General features: G+C 41.2%; 1 protein-coding gene across 1 annotated transcript in view; it reads left to right on the top strand.

The window, feature by feature from the left end:
- Positions 1-15,032, top strand: part of ITGA2 (integrin subunit alpha 2) — a 105,127-nt gene that overhangs the window by 32,088 nt on the left and 58,007 nt on the right. The window contains exons 3-4 of the mRNA XM_014527898.2: positions 6,045-6,154; positions 7,790-7,881. Coding sequence (XP_014383384.1) covers positions 6,045-6,154; positions 7,790-7,881 — 202 coding nt within the window. The remainder of the gene's footprint in view (positions 1-6,044; positions 6,155-7,789; positions 7,882-15,032) is intronic.

The following is a 15,032-nucleotide window of genomic DNA, read 5'->3' on the forward strand; positions in this document are numbered from 1 at the left end:
CATACAGGACTGAGGAGTCCTCAAAATCTGCTCCCCCACAAACAGGTCAATATCCAATGACACCAAACAGTTTCACATGACTTGATTTAACGTAATAACAAAAAGACTCAAATAACTTAGCAGCAAAAGGGGCCTTTCCTCTAAGCATGCCCCTTTCAAAATCAAGGTGGAAAGACTTTTTTTTTTTTAAATAGCAAAAAATTCTTCAGCTGTACAAATAAAGAGAGGACCAGGAAAGGTGAGGGTGAAGTTGTAAATTAAGATAATCTATGTCTGGGCCCAAAATCTAAATAATCTGTTTTCAAGATACATGATGATGTAGGCAAGGACAGGAAGGCTAATCCACTGCCCCCACTAGTGCCTGCCCTATTACTGCCCCCCTTTTCACCTCAGTAGACCATCTGCAGTAGTCGGGGGGGATGAATTTAAGATGATCCTCCAACAATTAGATTCCATACATGGAACATTTTAATAAAATTTATTATTTTTTCTTGTATAGAGTCTAGTTATTGGGGGTTGTCTTAAATCCAAGGTTATCTTGTATTTGGGTAAATACATTATAAAGAGATAAGTCTGGAAGATATTTCCCTAGCCTCTAGGCTACTGAGCTGAAACTTCTTCCTTTGTTTGGCTCCCAGCAGCTCCATGTGCAGGGCACTCTTTTCTGTTTCACCATAGGATGAAATAGAATCAAAAACTCTGTGCAAATGCCAAAGACTTAAGTTACAAGGTTGCATAAATGCTATTTAGGTGCATAATGTGAAATAGCAGTCTGCTGCAATAGCCAACACTGCTGTGCTATGGACAGACCCATGTTCTAGCTGGAACCCCATAATCAGTTCTTCTTTATGTGGGCCTACTGAAAAGTAGACTCGGGGACATACTTAAGAGCTAGAACTGAATTTATCTTTTGGAACCAATTAGATTTCAAGTTGATGCTCTCTAAATAGTTTAAATACCACATGGCATGCAGCCTGTACATATTTGTATGCTTTTTCTACATTTCCCAAAAATAAAGTTCATTTAAACATCCACATGACAATCTAATTAATATTAAATAAAGAAAACAATCCCAGTGGATCTTGGAAATAACCCACATATTGCTGTAGCTTTGTCACACAAGTTACTGTAATTAAATATCTAGGCTGCATTGGAGTCATCCTGTAATGACGAGTTATGTCTAAATAAGACATTTGCAATGCACAAAATATTTTTTTTATTCACACAAAACTGACAGAGCAAGAAACAAGCAAAATGAAAACATTCAGTAAAGATCTCAGCACTTAGACAATTGATTCCCAATCAGTCTAATATCTATATTAACAAGCCACTGTTTTAATCCGTGATTCTCAGACTATTGGTTATCAGCAATTGTCTGAGGTGAAAGGATTGCTAGTCTGCCCCACTTCCTTGTTACTAGTCTGCCATGGGAGCTAATTGGTTCCTCCAAGGCCACAAACCTCTGCACCACCATCTGTCTCTTTTAAAACACCTTGGACTTATCAACACAGGGAAAATAAATCAGTATTAGAAAATGGGTTAATACATTTTTGAGCTGTCATGATGTTAGACACGACTCAGCATCTAGCTGTACTTAAGGATGTATTACTTTGTCATTGTCATCTCAGGTTTTTACTGAGAAACTTCTGTAGCTGGCACAAACTTTTCTAAAATTAAAAGCAAGTAAAACCTAGATATGGCAAAATATAACCATAAGGCTTATCCATATAGTTTGACCAAAATATGATTTATCATTTCTGTGCTTTCTAAGGCTAATTTTATACTGAAAAAAGCCCCAATGATTAGCACCTGGGTCGGAGTATCCAGAGAAGCATAGCATGGGTATGTGCAGCCACATTGTAAAGCCCTATCTGAAGTTGTACTCTCATTATTTATGCACTTACTCATGTGTGTCTGGAGATACAATTAATACAGGCCAGAATGTTTTTCTTCTTTCATATGACAAAAACAGTAGCTGCACATGCAGACTTCCCGACACAGCCCGGGGCTGGCTGGGAACTGTGCCGGTCGTGGGAAGGTCCAAGCCCTGTCCCTGATCTGCCAGTGGAGTGAGGTAGCTGCTAGCTGCCCAACCAGAAGATCGGGGCAGGGGGCTGGGATCCACCCCACCTCTGCAGCTCTTTCCCAGTCCTGTGCCGCTGATCAGGGAGCCAGGGCCAGGAGCTTCCTGCTGCTAGGGCAGGGGGCATTGTCCCCACCCCAGCAGCACGGAGCCCCCTGAGACTAGGAGACAGCCATCTCCTCACCCAGTGCTCCCTGCCAGCCCCTGAGTTAGCAGCCAGTGGTACCCAGTGGTAGCAGGGGCCCGTTGGAGGGGTGCAGGGAACTGAGTGAAGATCTTCTTAATCCTTTCATGTGTAGACACATGCCTGAAAACCCTTACTCTGGCTTAATTTACACCAGAGTAAATGCATGTGTGGTTCTCAAGCTTTTTATACTTGAACACCCCTCAATGGACTTGAGACACCCCCATAAAATGTCAGCTTTTAGTTGCACTTGTTTTTTGACTATAGAAAAATAAATAGAGCAGTTCTTCTGTTGCAAAGAACTCAACCCAATTCCACAGTGTCTGTATAGATTGTACGCTTTAGCAGGGCTTTTTGGCACTTTTATCAAATAGCTGATTCAACCTATGGATTGAGCCTCTTCTGGGCATGTACTGGGCTCGGCGCTGGGATGCATCAAGTTTAAAGTAAAGCACTTTTTCTTTTTAATTTTTTTACACTTCTGTAAGTAGCCCATGTTTACACATCTAACAGTGCTAACATTGTATTGTACCCCACAGCATCCTTGAAAAGATTTCAAAGGATCCCTGGCTGAGAATTGCTGGTCTAATACCTGATAATTATGGGGTTTTGCCTAGCTACAATTTTGGGACTTATCTGGTTTGTACATGTACCCAGGCACCAGCACGGCCCTAGTGAGCGTGCTTAGAAGCCTCACACTAGACTCTGAGGAGAAGCAGGGAATGGGGCTCCCTCCACTCCGGTAGAGTGCGAGTACGTGACTGCACAGCGGGGAGTGGCCATGCCCATCCCTTCTCAGCTCAGCTTCCCTGTAGAAGGGAGGGCTGCTCTAGTGACCCTGGGCTTCTGGCCTGAGCCACTGCAGGCATGTGCTGAATGTCTATCCACTTGTAAACTGGTTCACACTCTGCAGGTTAGACTAACCTCTAAAGACTGTATCAATTCAGGCTCCAGCTTTTTGAATGTCTGTCCCTAGCCACTGAAAAAGCCCATGGTTAGAAACAGTGGCCATTTCAGAGCTGCAACCTACATAAGTTGAAGGCAAGCTAATGATGTAGATGAGTGACACTAGCATAGCGTAGGATTTTACAGGGATATATTTATAACTCCTGAATTACAGGTTTAGAATTGCTAAAAGGACATAAAATCCTGTTTCAGTTGCCTGTGTAATGACTATTTTCCAACAAGGTAATTGAGAAGGAGGTATTTATTTTTAAAACTCTCCACAGAGAAAAAGCATAGTTGCATTTTAAAGTTTTGTTACATTTTTGCTAACTCAGTAGTGATGGCAAAATGAAACAGGGTTATTTTATACTTAATTGAGATTAAATATATTCAAAGGTGTACGTGAAAGTATTAAACCTCTTCCGAGAAAAAAGTAACCATGAAACACTTCCTTATGCATTAAGCTAGATATATTTTACCAGCTTGGCTTTAGAGTCCTATAAAATGTTTGTCAACGTAGGTTTGGAAATGTAAGGTGTATATAGAAAGGGCTGTCTAAAAATGTCCTAATTTAACAGAAAATATCATTGCTGTAATTTTTTTAAGGAACACACAGTTGTTGGGTTTTTATTTGTTTAGAAAGGTTATAATTTCCAGTTGAACTTCAGTAACATAACAGAAGGGAGCAACCAGGGCACCAGTCCTGAGGGAGGGATGTGGGGAGGGGGCACACAAGTAATGGCATTGACTGGCCCATGGGTGGCTGCTGCTCGGGGCATTCAAGTGCCCATTTACACCTCCAATTATAAGGATGTGTTTATCATAACTATTTTTAATCTTCTTATTACCACTCCATGTAAATATTGGTTACTATAGTGAGATCTGCATTAGCCTAGCTCACCCAGGCACAAGTCAATCCTTGAACTCTAAACCACTACTTTAATCTGGTCCCAGCCACATAGTTTCTCTCCAGGCTCAGCAGCACAGGATCTAATGCCAGGGTTCTTCTGCTCCACAGGGCTTAGCCAAAAACATAAGTAATACAAAATAAATAGACCTTTAACCTGGTCACAGCAATGCAGTCCCTCTCTGGACCCAGTAATACAAGCTCAAAGCCCAGGGTTAATTTGCACCACAGAGCTCAGCAGAAAGCATAAAACAATCCAGAATGGGCACCCACAGGCATAGATTAGTTTTCATCCCAAAATCTTCCTTCTTCCTTGGAGGAGTCCTCACTCTCCACATGACCATGACCTCTTCAGGTTCTTTCCTCCTCGCTTCCTCTTCCTGGCTCTCTCTTTCCTATCAGCCAGCCAGCTTCCCTTCATTATTGGCTAATTGATCCAGGCTGCAAGCCTGCAGACTGTTTACAGTTACTGTGTCAAGTTAATCTATAAACAGAAACATGGATATTTAAAGATATAAACAAAAGGGTTTTCCTTTTTAATATTTCATTCAGTAGTTTCATAATACAGGCATTGAGATATTACCTTTCATTTCCATGGAAACAGTACTTCTTAATTATATTTCCCCTGCATTTTCAATTTTATTGAATTGACTTTTACATCCTATCCTAAACTGTTGTATGGTGCAACACACTTGTTATGTGGTTGCTGTCTTGAGAATTGAGTAAAGTGGAAAGATTGTGTTCATTACCAAAAAATGTTTGGGCATTTGGGAATTAATAGAGTATTGTCTGTAAAGTGTTTTACTTCCTCAAATGAAAGGATGTGAATCAGAGGATAATAAACTCTGGAATGTTTGATAACTTACAAGTTCCTGTTCAGTTTTAAATAACTACGTGATCTGTTATCATCACCTCCGCTAGTTTCTTTCTGACTTACTGTGTTCAAGATATGGCAGCACAGTTCAAGCTCAGACAGCAGTAATTCTTCCATTGGATGCATCTACATATGCAATTAATTCAAAGCAATAAACTCTGGAGCAGTTTGAGCTGGAGTAAACTACTCTGGGGCACAGCATCTACACAAGCCCTGGGCTCCAGGTAGTGGCATCAGGCAGGAAGGGCTGCCTGCAAGACAAGGGTACTAAAAGTGTGGAGCTGTGTGGCTGGGTGGCAGACAGGAGTCTGGCCCCCTGCTGGTTGAGCTGACTGGGCACAATTTATGCCCATAGTCAGCATTTATACATGCATATAATCACAGTTAATTATCCCACTATAAAATTAGTTTTGTCCCTGACTGTACTATCTTACTGTAGCATTAATTATTTACTACACCCTAATAGCATTACATGTGTAAATGGTGATGCTTTACTCTCCAGCTAATTAGTCTAAGCTGCAGTTAAGTGCATGTGTAGATACAGCCACTGTGTAGCTAGTGAGTGAACGGTCTCCCATCAATTAAAGGCTAACCTAAAGGAATCCTCGAAACGTGTTACCTGACTAACCTTTAGGGGTATTTTGCTTCCAGTCAAATGCACCACGTGTCCCAGTTCACAATTTGTATTATTAACTAATGTATCAATAAGTATTAATACCTTGGCTACATTTCTTTTGGCTTTGTCATATGTATTATAATAACACAATAGGTTTAAAAATCTCCTGGATGTTTTACCATTTAATTCCTATATATCTACTCTGTTCTCCAGTAGGGTTCTCTCATATGATATATATTGTCAGAACAAAGCACAGCTTTAGGATACCTGTAAACAGAGTTCTTCCACTTACTCCTACAAACACCCCTAAGAACCCATTTAGTTCAGTACCAAGAGGCCCTCTGAATCTTTCATTTAATTTTCAATTTACCTTCAAATAAGCATACTTTTTTTTTCTCAGAAAGCAAGGAAAGAATCACTTTCCCTTTGTTTTAGGTTGCTTGTTGGCTCACCTTGGAGTGGATATCCAGCTAATAGAATGGGAGATATATACAGATGTCCTGTTGACTCATCTCAAACCACATGTGAAAAACTAAATTTGCAAAGTAAGTTGTAATTAACACCAAGTTGGGATAATCCATTTAACCTCTCTTCTGTACCCAGCCAAATTATTGGGTCAACTCAAATTAGGCAATAATATACCATAAGCAGAGCTATACTGAATCTCCTGAAGTTAAGAACTTTATAAATTAATACATTCCCAAGATACCTTTAGCTTCTAGAACTGTACAACTTTGCCATTACTTGCTAGTGCTTTCATGTAATTCTGTATTCCTACTCATAACTCTTTTCCCACTTTTCCTTAAGGCATTTGCATCAGATCTAGATGTATCTTTTGTTAATTGTTGTAGTAGTCATTTGTTGTAATAGTATTTGTAGTAGTAGTTATTATTTGTATTGCAGTTGTGCTTGGGGATTCCGATTTAGTGTCTCATTGTGCAAGAAACTAGCACTCATCCATCTCCTCTTGCCACCAGACTCTCTGGCTCTCCAGCCCTCCAGCAGGCATGCTCCCCCTGGCACTGGGCTCTACACAGTTGTGTGCCCTGCTCTGGGCACTAATGAGGCATCCACTTCCCCTAATAGCCTCATCCCAAACCCCCAGCACAAACAAAAACACAGACATAAGCCCCTGGGCTATAACGTAACAACAACCATGAGGGAAGCACTTTGCCCCTTTAAGAGGGCAAGCTTCCACCCTTAGGATAGCACTTAGCCCTGGGTGCCTTTTGAGCTCCTAGAGTCTTACCGTGCTTGGAGGAAGCAAAGCAGGCAGCATAGGTAGCTTGGGTAGCTCTTGTGTGCAGCTCCTATTCTTGGCAGTTGTCAGAGAGGAAGAGAAGCCTGCCCTGAGCCCTGCCATGTTCCCTGGACTCTGCCTTCTTCCAGTCAGCTGACCACCTGCAGGTGCCAGCTAATTACTTTAAACTGTTACTCAGGTAGGGTGGCCATCATAGAGGACAGTCCGGTTGTTCTCTGTTCTTTATTGATACGAAACCGGATGCCTTTATGTCCTCTGTTTTTCTCTTGAAGAGAAATAGAGGACATAAAGGCAAGAAGAGAAAAATAGAGAACATAAAGGCGTCCGGTTTTGTATCAATAGAGGACAGAGTAGCAGAAAACCGGAGTGTCCTCTATGATGGCCACCCTATACTCAGGCAATCTGCAGCTGTGGAGCTCTGCCTAGCCTGCAGGGCTTCTTTGCTAGGCTGCTTCTGCCCTTAAAGAAGCAGATACACTTTAGTGCCCTGCGACAGGGTTAATTGTGTAAACATACTTTTCCTATCCTGAATCTCTCTATTACCCGATATTTTCTATCTGAAGTATTTGAGACTAGGACTTGATACCTGTTTAAAGAGACCTGAAATCCTATGTAGTGTAAACATAAAAGGCGCCCCCTGAATCCAGTAAAAAGATTCGTGTTGTTGTACAGCTGTTGTGGGGGGTGGGGATCTTGGCTTATTGAATTGCCTTTTACTTTTTAGAACACACACTCTAAATAAAAATGCTAATCTAGCCAAATTTTTCACACCGGTTAGCTTTCTTTTGTTTAGCCTGAGAACCTTTTATGGAGGTTCAAAAGATTTCTAAAACCCCACTCAGTTAGAAGCTTCCAATTCGGTAAGTGAGGACAATATAATGATTTAATATTTTGCTATCGTTTCATCACTTTTTTTTAGGTCTAACCAGCATTCCAAATGTTACCGAGATAAAAGAAGAGATGAACCTTGGTTTAACTCTAGTAAGAAACCCCAAAACAAAAGGATTTTTGGTAAGAATCAAAGCTGTATGCAGTAAGTACTAAATGTTATTCATGAAGATGTGAGACCTGTAGTGCTACATATTTAAATGAAATCTGAGCTGAAAATATCTCATTATGAAATGTAAATTACTGCCTGTTTCATATGACACTTTTCAAACCTACTTTAAAACAATGTTATTTGGGTTGCAGTGTCAGGGGTCATAGGGCAGTTAGGAGTCGTACAGAAAACTGTAATGAGTTAGTATGTAATTAAAGGCTGAATATACATGATAGGAGAAGATGCAAGTTACATGGACTTACAAAGATGGCTTATCCTGTAGGCATTGAGTTCATTACTTCAGTGAACCATTTTGGCAGTACATACATATATTATATTAACAATAAACCAGGTTGCTTTTGTAATAAATCTTTTGTATTTCTTTGCGGTTGCATTAATCTGAAATCCTTCCTTGTTAACTTACAAGCAGTAACCCTGGAAAAGTGTAATATCTTTTATAAATACAGGAACTGCTCTGTTTGTGTGTCCTTGTGGCTTTTCCCCTTCCATTCCAGGTTGTAATGCAGGAGCAGGCCATGGGATAACTGTGTCCCAGAAAAATACATATCCTGCATGCTGGAGATCTTGACTCTGAGGGTGTTTATACACAAGCTCCAGGAGTGGGACAGAGGGCTTGAATTAGAGTGGCTCCAAGAGCCTCCCTAATTAAAGTGCCCTGAGCATCTCATGTATCACCATCCCTGCACCTCAAAATGGCAGCAGGGGTGTTTTATTTAAAGTTTATAAACAAGCTTTAGATAAAGTAACCCTGCCACCATTTTGAAGTGTGGGAATGCTGATAAATGAGATGCAGGAAGCTGCTGGAGCCTGGTAATTTCCGTGCCTCAGAAGACTCAAATAATTGAGTCTGCTCCGACACATTGAAATTACGGTGTCTCAGAACAGCCTCCCTGCTCATATATAGGTACCTAGAAGGCCCACTGGAACTCCTCCTTATGTGTTTGGCTCTACTTCACCCTCAGTGGGGGCATCTACATGAGATGCTTACTGTGGAGTTGTTTAATTCACTCTTGCAGTAAAGCATCTTCATCTACATGTGCGGAGCTATTAGGTCACAGGAAATTAATTAACTTGGCTGTAGGTGATTACTGCCCAATACAAGTACTATCCTGAGACAGAGTTATTTACTCCATTGCAGTGCATGTGTAGATAGTGTCTAGAACCTGCTGGCTAGCCTGGCACTTCGTGCTGCAGCCAGCCTCATGCCCCAGCCCAATGGCGATGCATAGGGAGTGCATACGGGTGCACATGCACTCCCTGAGCTTGGCGGTACACCCCTGCAAAAAGTGCTGGTGACGCTGCTGGTGGCACCTGCATGTGGTTTCTGTTTGCCACCTCCCCCTCCCCTCCATTGTCGACACTGCCAGCAGTGTCCCCCTCCCCTGCCATCAGCACTGCTGCAGCCGCCCGCAGGAGCTCCCCGCTGGGCCTGCCCCTGCTGCCGTCACCACTGTGGCTACCTGTGGGAGCTCCCCGCTGCCACTGCCTGTGGGCAGTTGCTGTGCCCCCCCCAGCCTCCGGAGGCATGTGGTGTTCATGCCTCCGGAGGCTCCAACCACTACCCTTGTAGTGCCCTCATGCCCCAGCCAGCCCCTTTCCAGCATGTTGAGCCAGGGCAGAGCAGTTCTGGGCTGGTTGGCTGACCGCCCAGATCCCCTCCCACCCCAGCTTAGCATTCTGGGGTCCCAGGTACACATGTAAATGCTTTGCCCAGGAGCAATAAACTGGTGTAAACTGCACCAGAGTTTATTGCATCACACTAATTTAATATGTAGATGCACCAAGTGTGACCTTCTGCCTAGTTGATGGAACAGCCCAAGAGAAGAGATGAAGTTATCCTAGATAAGTTTAAATAGTTTCTCTAAAGCTCCAAATCTTAATGGAGAGCTATGGGTTTGGCTGTTTGCTTTTTTATATGGAGTGGCCATTAACTATTCCTTTTAGTGATTCATTGTATATAGTGCACTATTGGTAAGCACCTGCACCATATTGAGGCCAGTGGACGTTTTGAGGGAAAGAACTACTTGATCATCTATCTAGCTAGAGTGGCCTGGCAAACACAAACCATAACAACCTACATTTCAAGGAACCTGAGTAAGAAGAACCAGGTCTCATCCAAAGTGCAAGAGTACTTCTAAACCTGTCCAGTGCCATCCCCTCTGCACGGGGTAGTTGTTAGTGAGAATTTGCCTCCAAATTGTATGATTCCCAAAGACAGAGTCATAGAAACAGGATTTATTCATCCATAAGGCAAGCTTTTCTATAAGGTCACAATTTACAGTCACTAGCTTGTGTCAGTCACAGGCTCAACTTTCTAGTGTGTGATAAGCTAGCTTCCTTCCTGGACAGGGTGTCACTAGACATGGAAAAAGAATTTTGCTTTCTTGATGGCAGAGGGTTAAACAGTGGCTAAAACTAGCTTGCAAGAAACCTTAGTTTCACTGGGTATAATTTCCCAGAAATAGCAAAGGTCACCTGACACCCAGTGTGGCCACAGGGATCCAGTTTCTGCTGGGGAGTACAGACCACTGTGAAAGACCCTTCAAGGGAGCAGAGTTGTTCAGCATCAGAATAGTTGATGCCTTCATGTGCCCCTCCCTTGTCACATGCACTCTGGTACATAAAAAAAACCACAGCAAGTAGCACACTTATAGTCTGTCAATTGTGGTCACACAATCCTTTTTCTACCACTAGTTGTCTAGGCCCTTAAAAAAAGATAATGCTTCCATAGATTAATGTGCCCTGATCACCCAGATCATTTGGACTACTGAGAAAGCTGAAGCAGCCCACACGATACAGGAACCCTTTGGGACTCATCTTGCCTACGTCAGGCACATGTGTTCTTGTATGTTGTTTCACCTGACAACTCCCTCCACTTCCTTCTTCAGGAACCTTTCTCAAATGGTCCTTCTATATCAAAAGCCCTATTTCTTTTTTTTATTTTGTGTATGATAGAAGTCACAGACTCATAGAGAAATAGGGCTGGAAGCAATCTCTGGGGGTCATCTAGTACAGCTCTGACTCAAGGCAGGGATCATTTTTTTTCAAAAGCATTCCAACCAAGAACTTATCTATCCTGCTTTTAATTTTGAGGAATGGAGATTCCACAGCTTCCCATGGTAACCTGTTCCAGTGTTTACCACCCTTCTAGTGAAAAAGGTCTGTATAATATCTAACCTTGTTGCAATTTAAAACCATTATTTCTGGTCTTGCTCTCTGTGTGCACAGAGACTAATCTATCTCCATCTTCTTTATAACCACCCATCAGGCATTGGAAGACTATTATCAGTTCCCTCTTTAGTTTTCTCTTCCCTGGGCTAAACAATCCCATTTTTTCAACCTTTTAAGTCATGTTTTTTAAACCTTTAATCCTTTCGATCCTTTTTTTTTTTTTTTTTGTTCTCCTCTATCCAATTTGTTTTCTTTCAAATGTTCTTTAATTTCAGTGGCCAAAACTGGATATGGATGAGACATCACCAATCCTTCACCCTTACTAGAAAAGAAGGTTTTACAGCTCTTAACTTTCTAATTCCTAAGAAGGAAAGGAGGGTATGTGACGTGTTGAATCTCAGAAGCTCATAATTTATAGTCCTGCTTGATTTATACTTGATTATTCACTTCCTGGACTCAAGCAACTTTTTCACATCTCTTGAACTTGAGGATATGCATTTCCAGGTATCTCATACCATTACATGGGACATACCTGAGATTTGTGGTAGGTGCAAATCAATACACAGTTTTACCAGTAGGACTTTGATTTGCTCCAAGGATGTTCAACAAAGTGCTAAAAGTTATGGCAGCACACCTCAGTGTACTCTGACCTGGACAGCCCGCTGATGTGATGGTATTTCTCTTTCCTGATGTATTCCCAAATCTGTGCTTTAAAGTTGGAATCCAGAAGTTGAGTCTCACTCCATTTTAAAGACTCATGTTTATCAGGGTGGTCTTAAGATGCACAGCAGCGGTGGCTTATATATCCCAGAACAGGTTCTAGAACCTTATTGGCCTGATCCTAAAATTCAGATCCAATCCTTCCAATGCAAAAACAAATCTTTTTTCAGATCTCACAGTTTTGCCCACTGTCAGGTCCCTCTTGTCAGATCATGAGCCTCTGAGTACAAGAAAAACATTTTCAGCACCCAGACATTATAGGTCAAAGTGTTTCACTTCGCACACTCAAATGGTACTTACCTAGCCATGTAACTGCTGTTTTGAGCACTTGTGCACAGCTTGCACTCCTGTGCCACATGCAGTCTAAATGAAGAAGTGTCCACATGACTACAGAGACTGCTGTCTGGCTGGGGAGGTACACACACCTGGGTGAGCATTGGTCCCAAAATCATAGAATTATAGCTGGCCAGACCCCCATGATTGGTGGATTTAGCATCAGAGGAGAAGGAACTTAGTCAAGGTGCATCGAACAAAGGTCTTAGCACTCAAACCATCCTTTTTTCCTGCTCAATTGTGTTAATATTTTCAAAGAGTCCAACTACTGTGTTTGTGCCTATCATAAATCTAATCCTGTCGCAGGATCTCAGCCTAGTACTTTTGACTGTCATGGGTCCCCCAGTTGCACCAATGGCAACATTCTTCCTGTTGCAACCATCATGGGATATGACATTTTGGATAGGTATCAACTTAGCAAGCCAAATTGGAAAGAAGTAGTCCATAATTGCTGGCTCTCCCTCCCTGGTTCTGTATCTAGATACAGTCCCCAGATTCCTGTCAGAGGTCATTTCAGAGTGCCATTTGAGATGCACGTTTCCATATTTTCCCTAAAACTTCATGCAGAGGGTAGAAGAGTTTCTCAACACTTTGAATGTTGAACACCAAAATGTAGTTTATCTATAAAGGACAAAACTGTTTATGCCCTCTGACTTTGCACATTTATAGCCTGAAAGAATGAATGGCAAAGCAGTCTCCACGCAGAGGCTGAATGGATAATGCTGCCCTGCAGCCTCAAGTCATAGGATGCAAACACACTAATAACAAAATGTGCAAATGGACAATGCATTCAAAGAACTTCAAGGACTGTTCAGGCATGTGACTCTTCATTCCCTGGACCAGCTGTAAAAGTTTTGTTCTATAGTACTTGGGACATTTTTTCTAGCTTATAATAAAGAATTGCAAGTAAATATTTCAGGCAAGTTGTAAATTGACAGATTCAGTTCATGCATTGCTTCACTATTTTTTAACTCTCCAAAAGGATTCTTTTCAAGTAACACTTGTGAGGGAAAAAAAGACTGAGGCATATGCTATACATAGACGTTCACTTAAAAAAAGCAAGATAAATTTATTCTGTTCATAGTTAAAACAGCACTGAAATGAAAAATTTACACACACTACTATATATCACTCCATTTTTGTGACCCTGTGGAATATCTTCTATGCTTGTTTATAGATGGAGTATAAAATTATACCATAAGAGCCTACTAAAAGCTTGCATTTTCTGTGATCCATAAATGTGTATATTGGATGTCAGGTTTACATGCTGCAGCTGATACATAAACAATTCTTTATAGTATTTGTACATTTTATACCCTTCAGACAGGTATGTTCAAAGATTTACCACAGCAATGGTAGAGTTTACAAAATGATGTCATATCAACACTATTACATATACTGCTGAGAGGTATTCATATTCCAGTTGAAGATGCTCACATCATACACATGTATAGTAACTAATGTAGTGAAATAGTAAATATGAAAGAGATTCAGCTGTAGTTTTCTTTCTTAAACTAAATTAACAATTAGTTTTTAAATGTAGCTCATTTTAGAATACTTAGTATTTTTTTCCATTGTAGCTTGAGGCCATCTAGCCATTTTTATTATCATCACTAGTTCTTTTTTCTAGGGTCCTTAAAAGGTGCTTAGAAGTGTATTTACATTATAAGCAGGGATCCTGGCTTTCTCTGATTTTAAAAAAAAAAATCCCTAATTTTCAGTTTAAAAAAAAAAGTAAATCCAAATCCATTATTTAAATGAAACACCAGTAATAAAGATAGATAGATCTATGATAGATATAGATATCTAGATATATATCTAAAATAGATATAGCAGTGTTTTATTTTAATCATGGAAAAATGTGGATTTGGGGTAACTTTTTTTAACCAAAAATTGGATTTTCTTAATTCGGAGAGAACCAGGATTCCTGATGATAAGGTGCTTTAAAATGCCAACTTTCAAGATTGTGAGTGACTCCAGTAAAGAAAAATGGATCTAGTCATATGCTTAAAATTAACCTTGTACTTTTAAGGCAAGGGTCTGAAAGAGCTGACCTGCAGGCCAGTGGCCTACAAAGCCACCTCTTCCAGCCTGCAATAGGAAGTTGGGGGGCAGAGGGAAGTGGCCTACTGCAGAATCCTGGGCCCTGGTGGGCATGGCCATTGGTGGCAGGAGGGTGGGCCAGAGCTGTGTAGATACAAGCCCACTTGTCCTGTGGCCACTCGCCCTACCACTGCCAGTCCCAGAGTCCCCACTGCTACTCTATCACCATCCCCACTACTGCAGCCCCATGCCCTATGCCTGATCCAGGCAGTGAGGAGCCTTGCAGTCCAGATCTGGTGCAGGGTATTTGACACCCCTGCTTCAATACCGAGTGCTTTAGAATCAGTTTTCTGATTCCTAGAACAAAAAACCTGTGACAAACTTGAGCAGTTCTCAACTTGTGACTGCAAAAGACAACCTTGTTAATTAGTCAAAGACATTAGACTTTGCATCAGACAGTGCATAGCCATTATAAACATTTAAAGTAATTTCAGTATTTAAAATGGTTGGGAAATGACTTAGGTTTAAAAGAATCTCGTATGGTGGCCCTTACCTTATCTGTAAAACATCGCTTATAACAGAGTGAGGCAGTATAATAGCTCATTTTACACAAATTGTCAACTGTTGTTCTCGCTGCCATTTATTAACATCATCCACTGTATGTCCCATATTGCAATCAACTGGTACCAAATATCCCAGCAAAATGTTATAATAATAGATCTATGAATCATATAGCACATATAATTAATACAGCTGGCACAAGCCTTGTCATATACTTCTTGCCTTCTTCCTATCCGTGATCTTTTTTTTCTTCTTTTTTTTGCTAAAGGGAAAG

This window comes from Alligator sinensis, unplaced genomic scaffold, assembly GCF_000455745.1.
Source record: "Alligator sinensis unplaced genomic scaffold, ASM45574v1 scaffold573_1, whole genome shotgun sequence".
Classification (NCBI taxonomy): domain Eukaryota; kingdom Metazoa; phylum Chordata; order Crocodylia; family Alligatoridae; genus Alligator; species Alligator sinensis.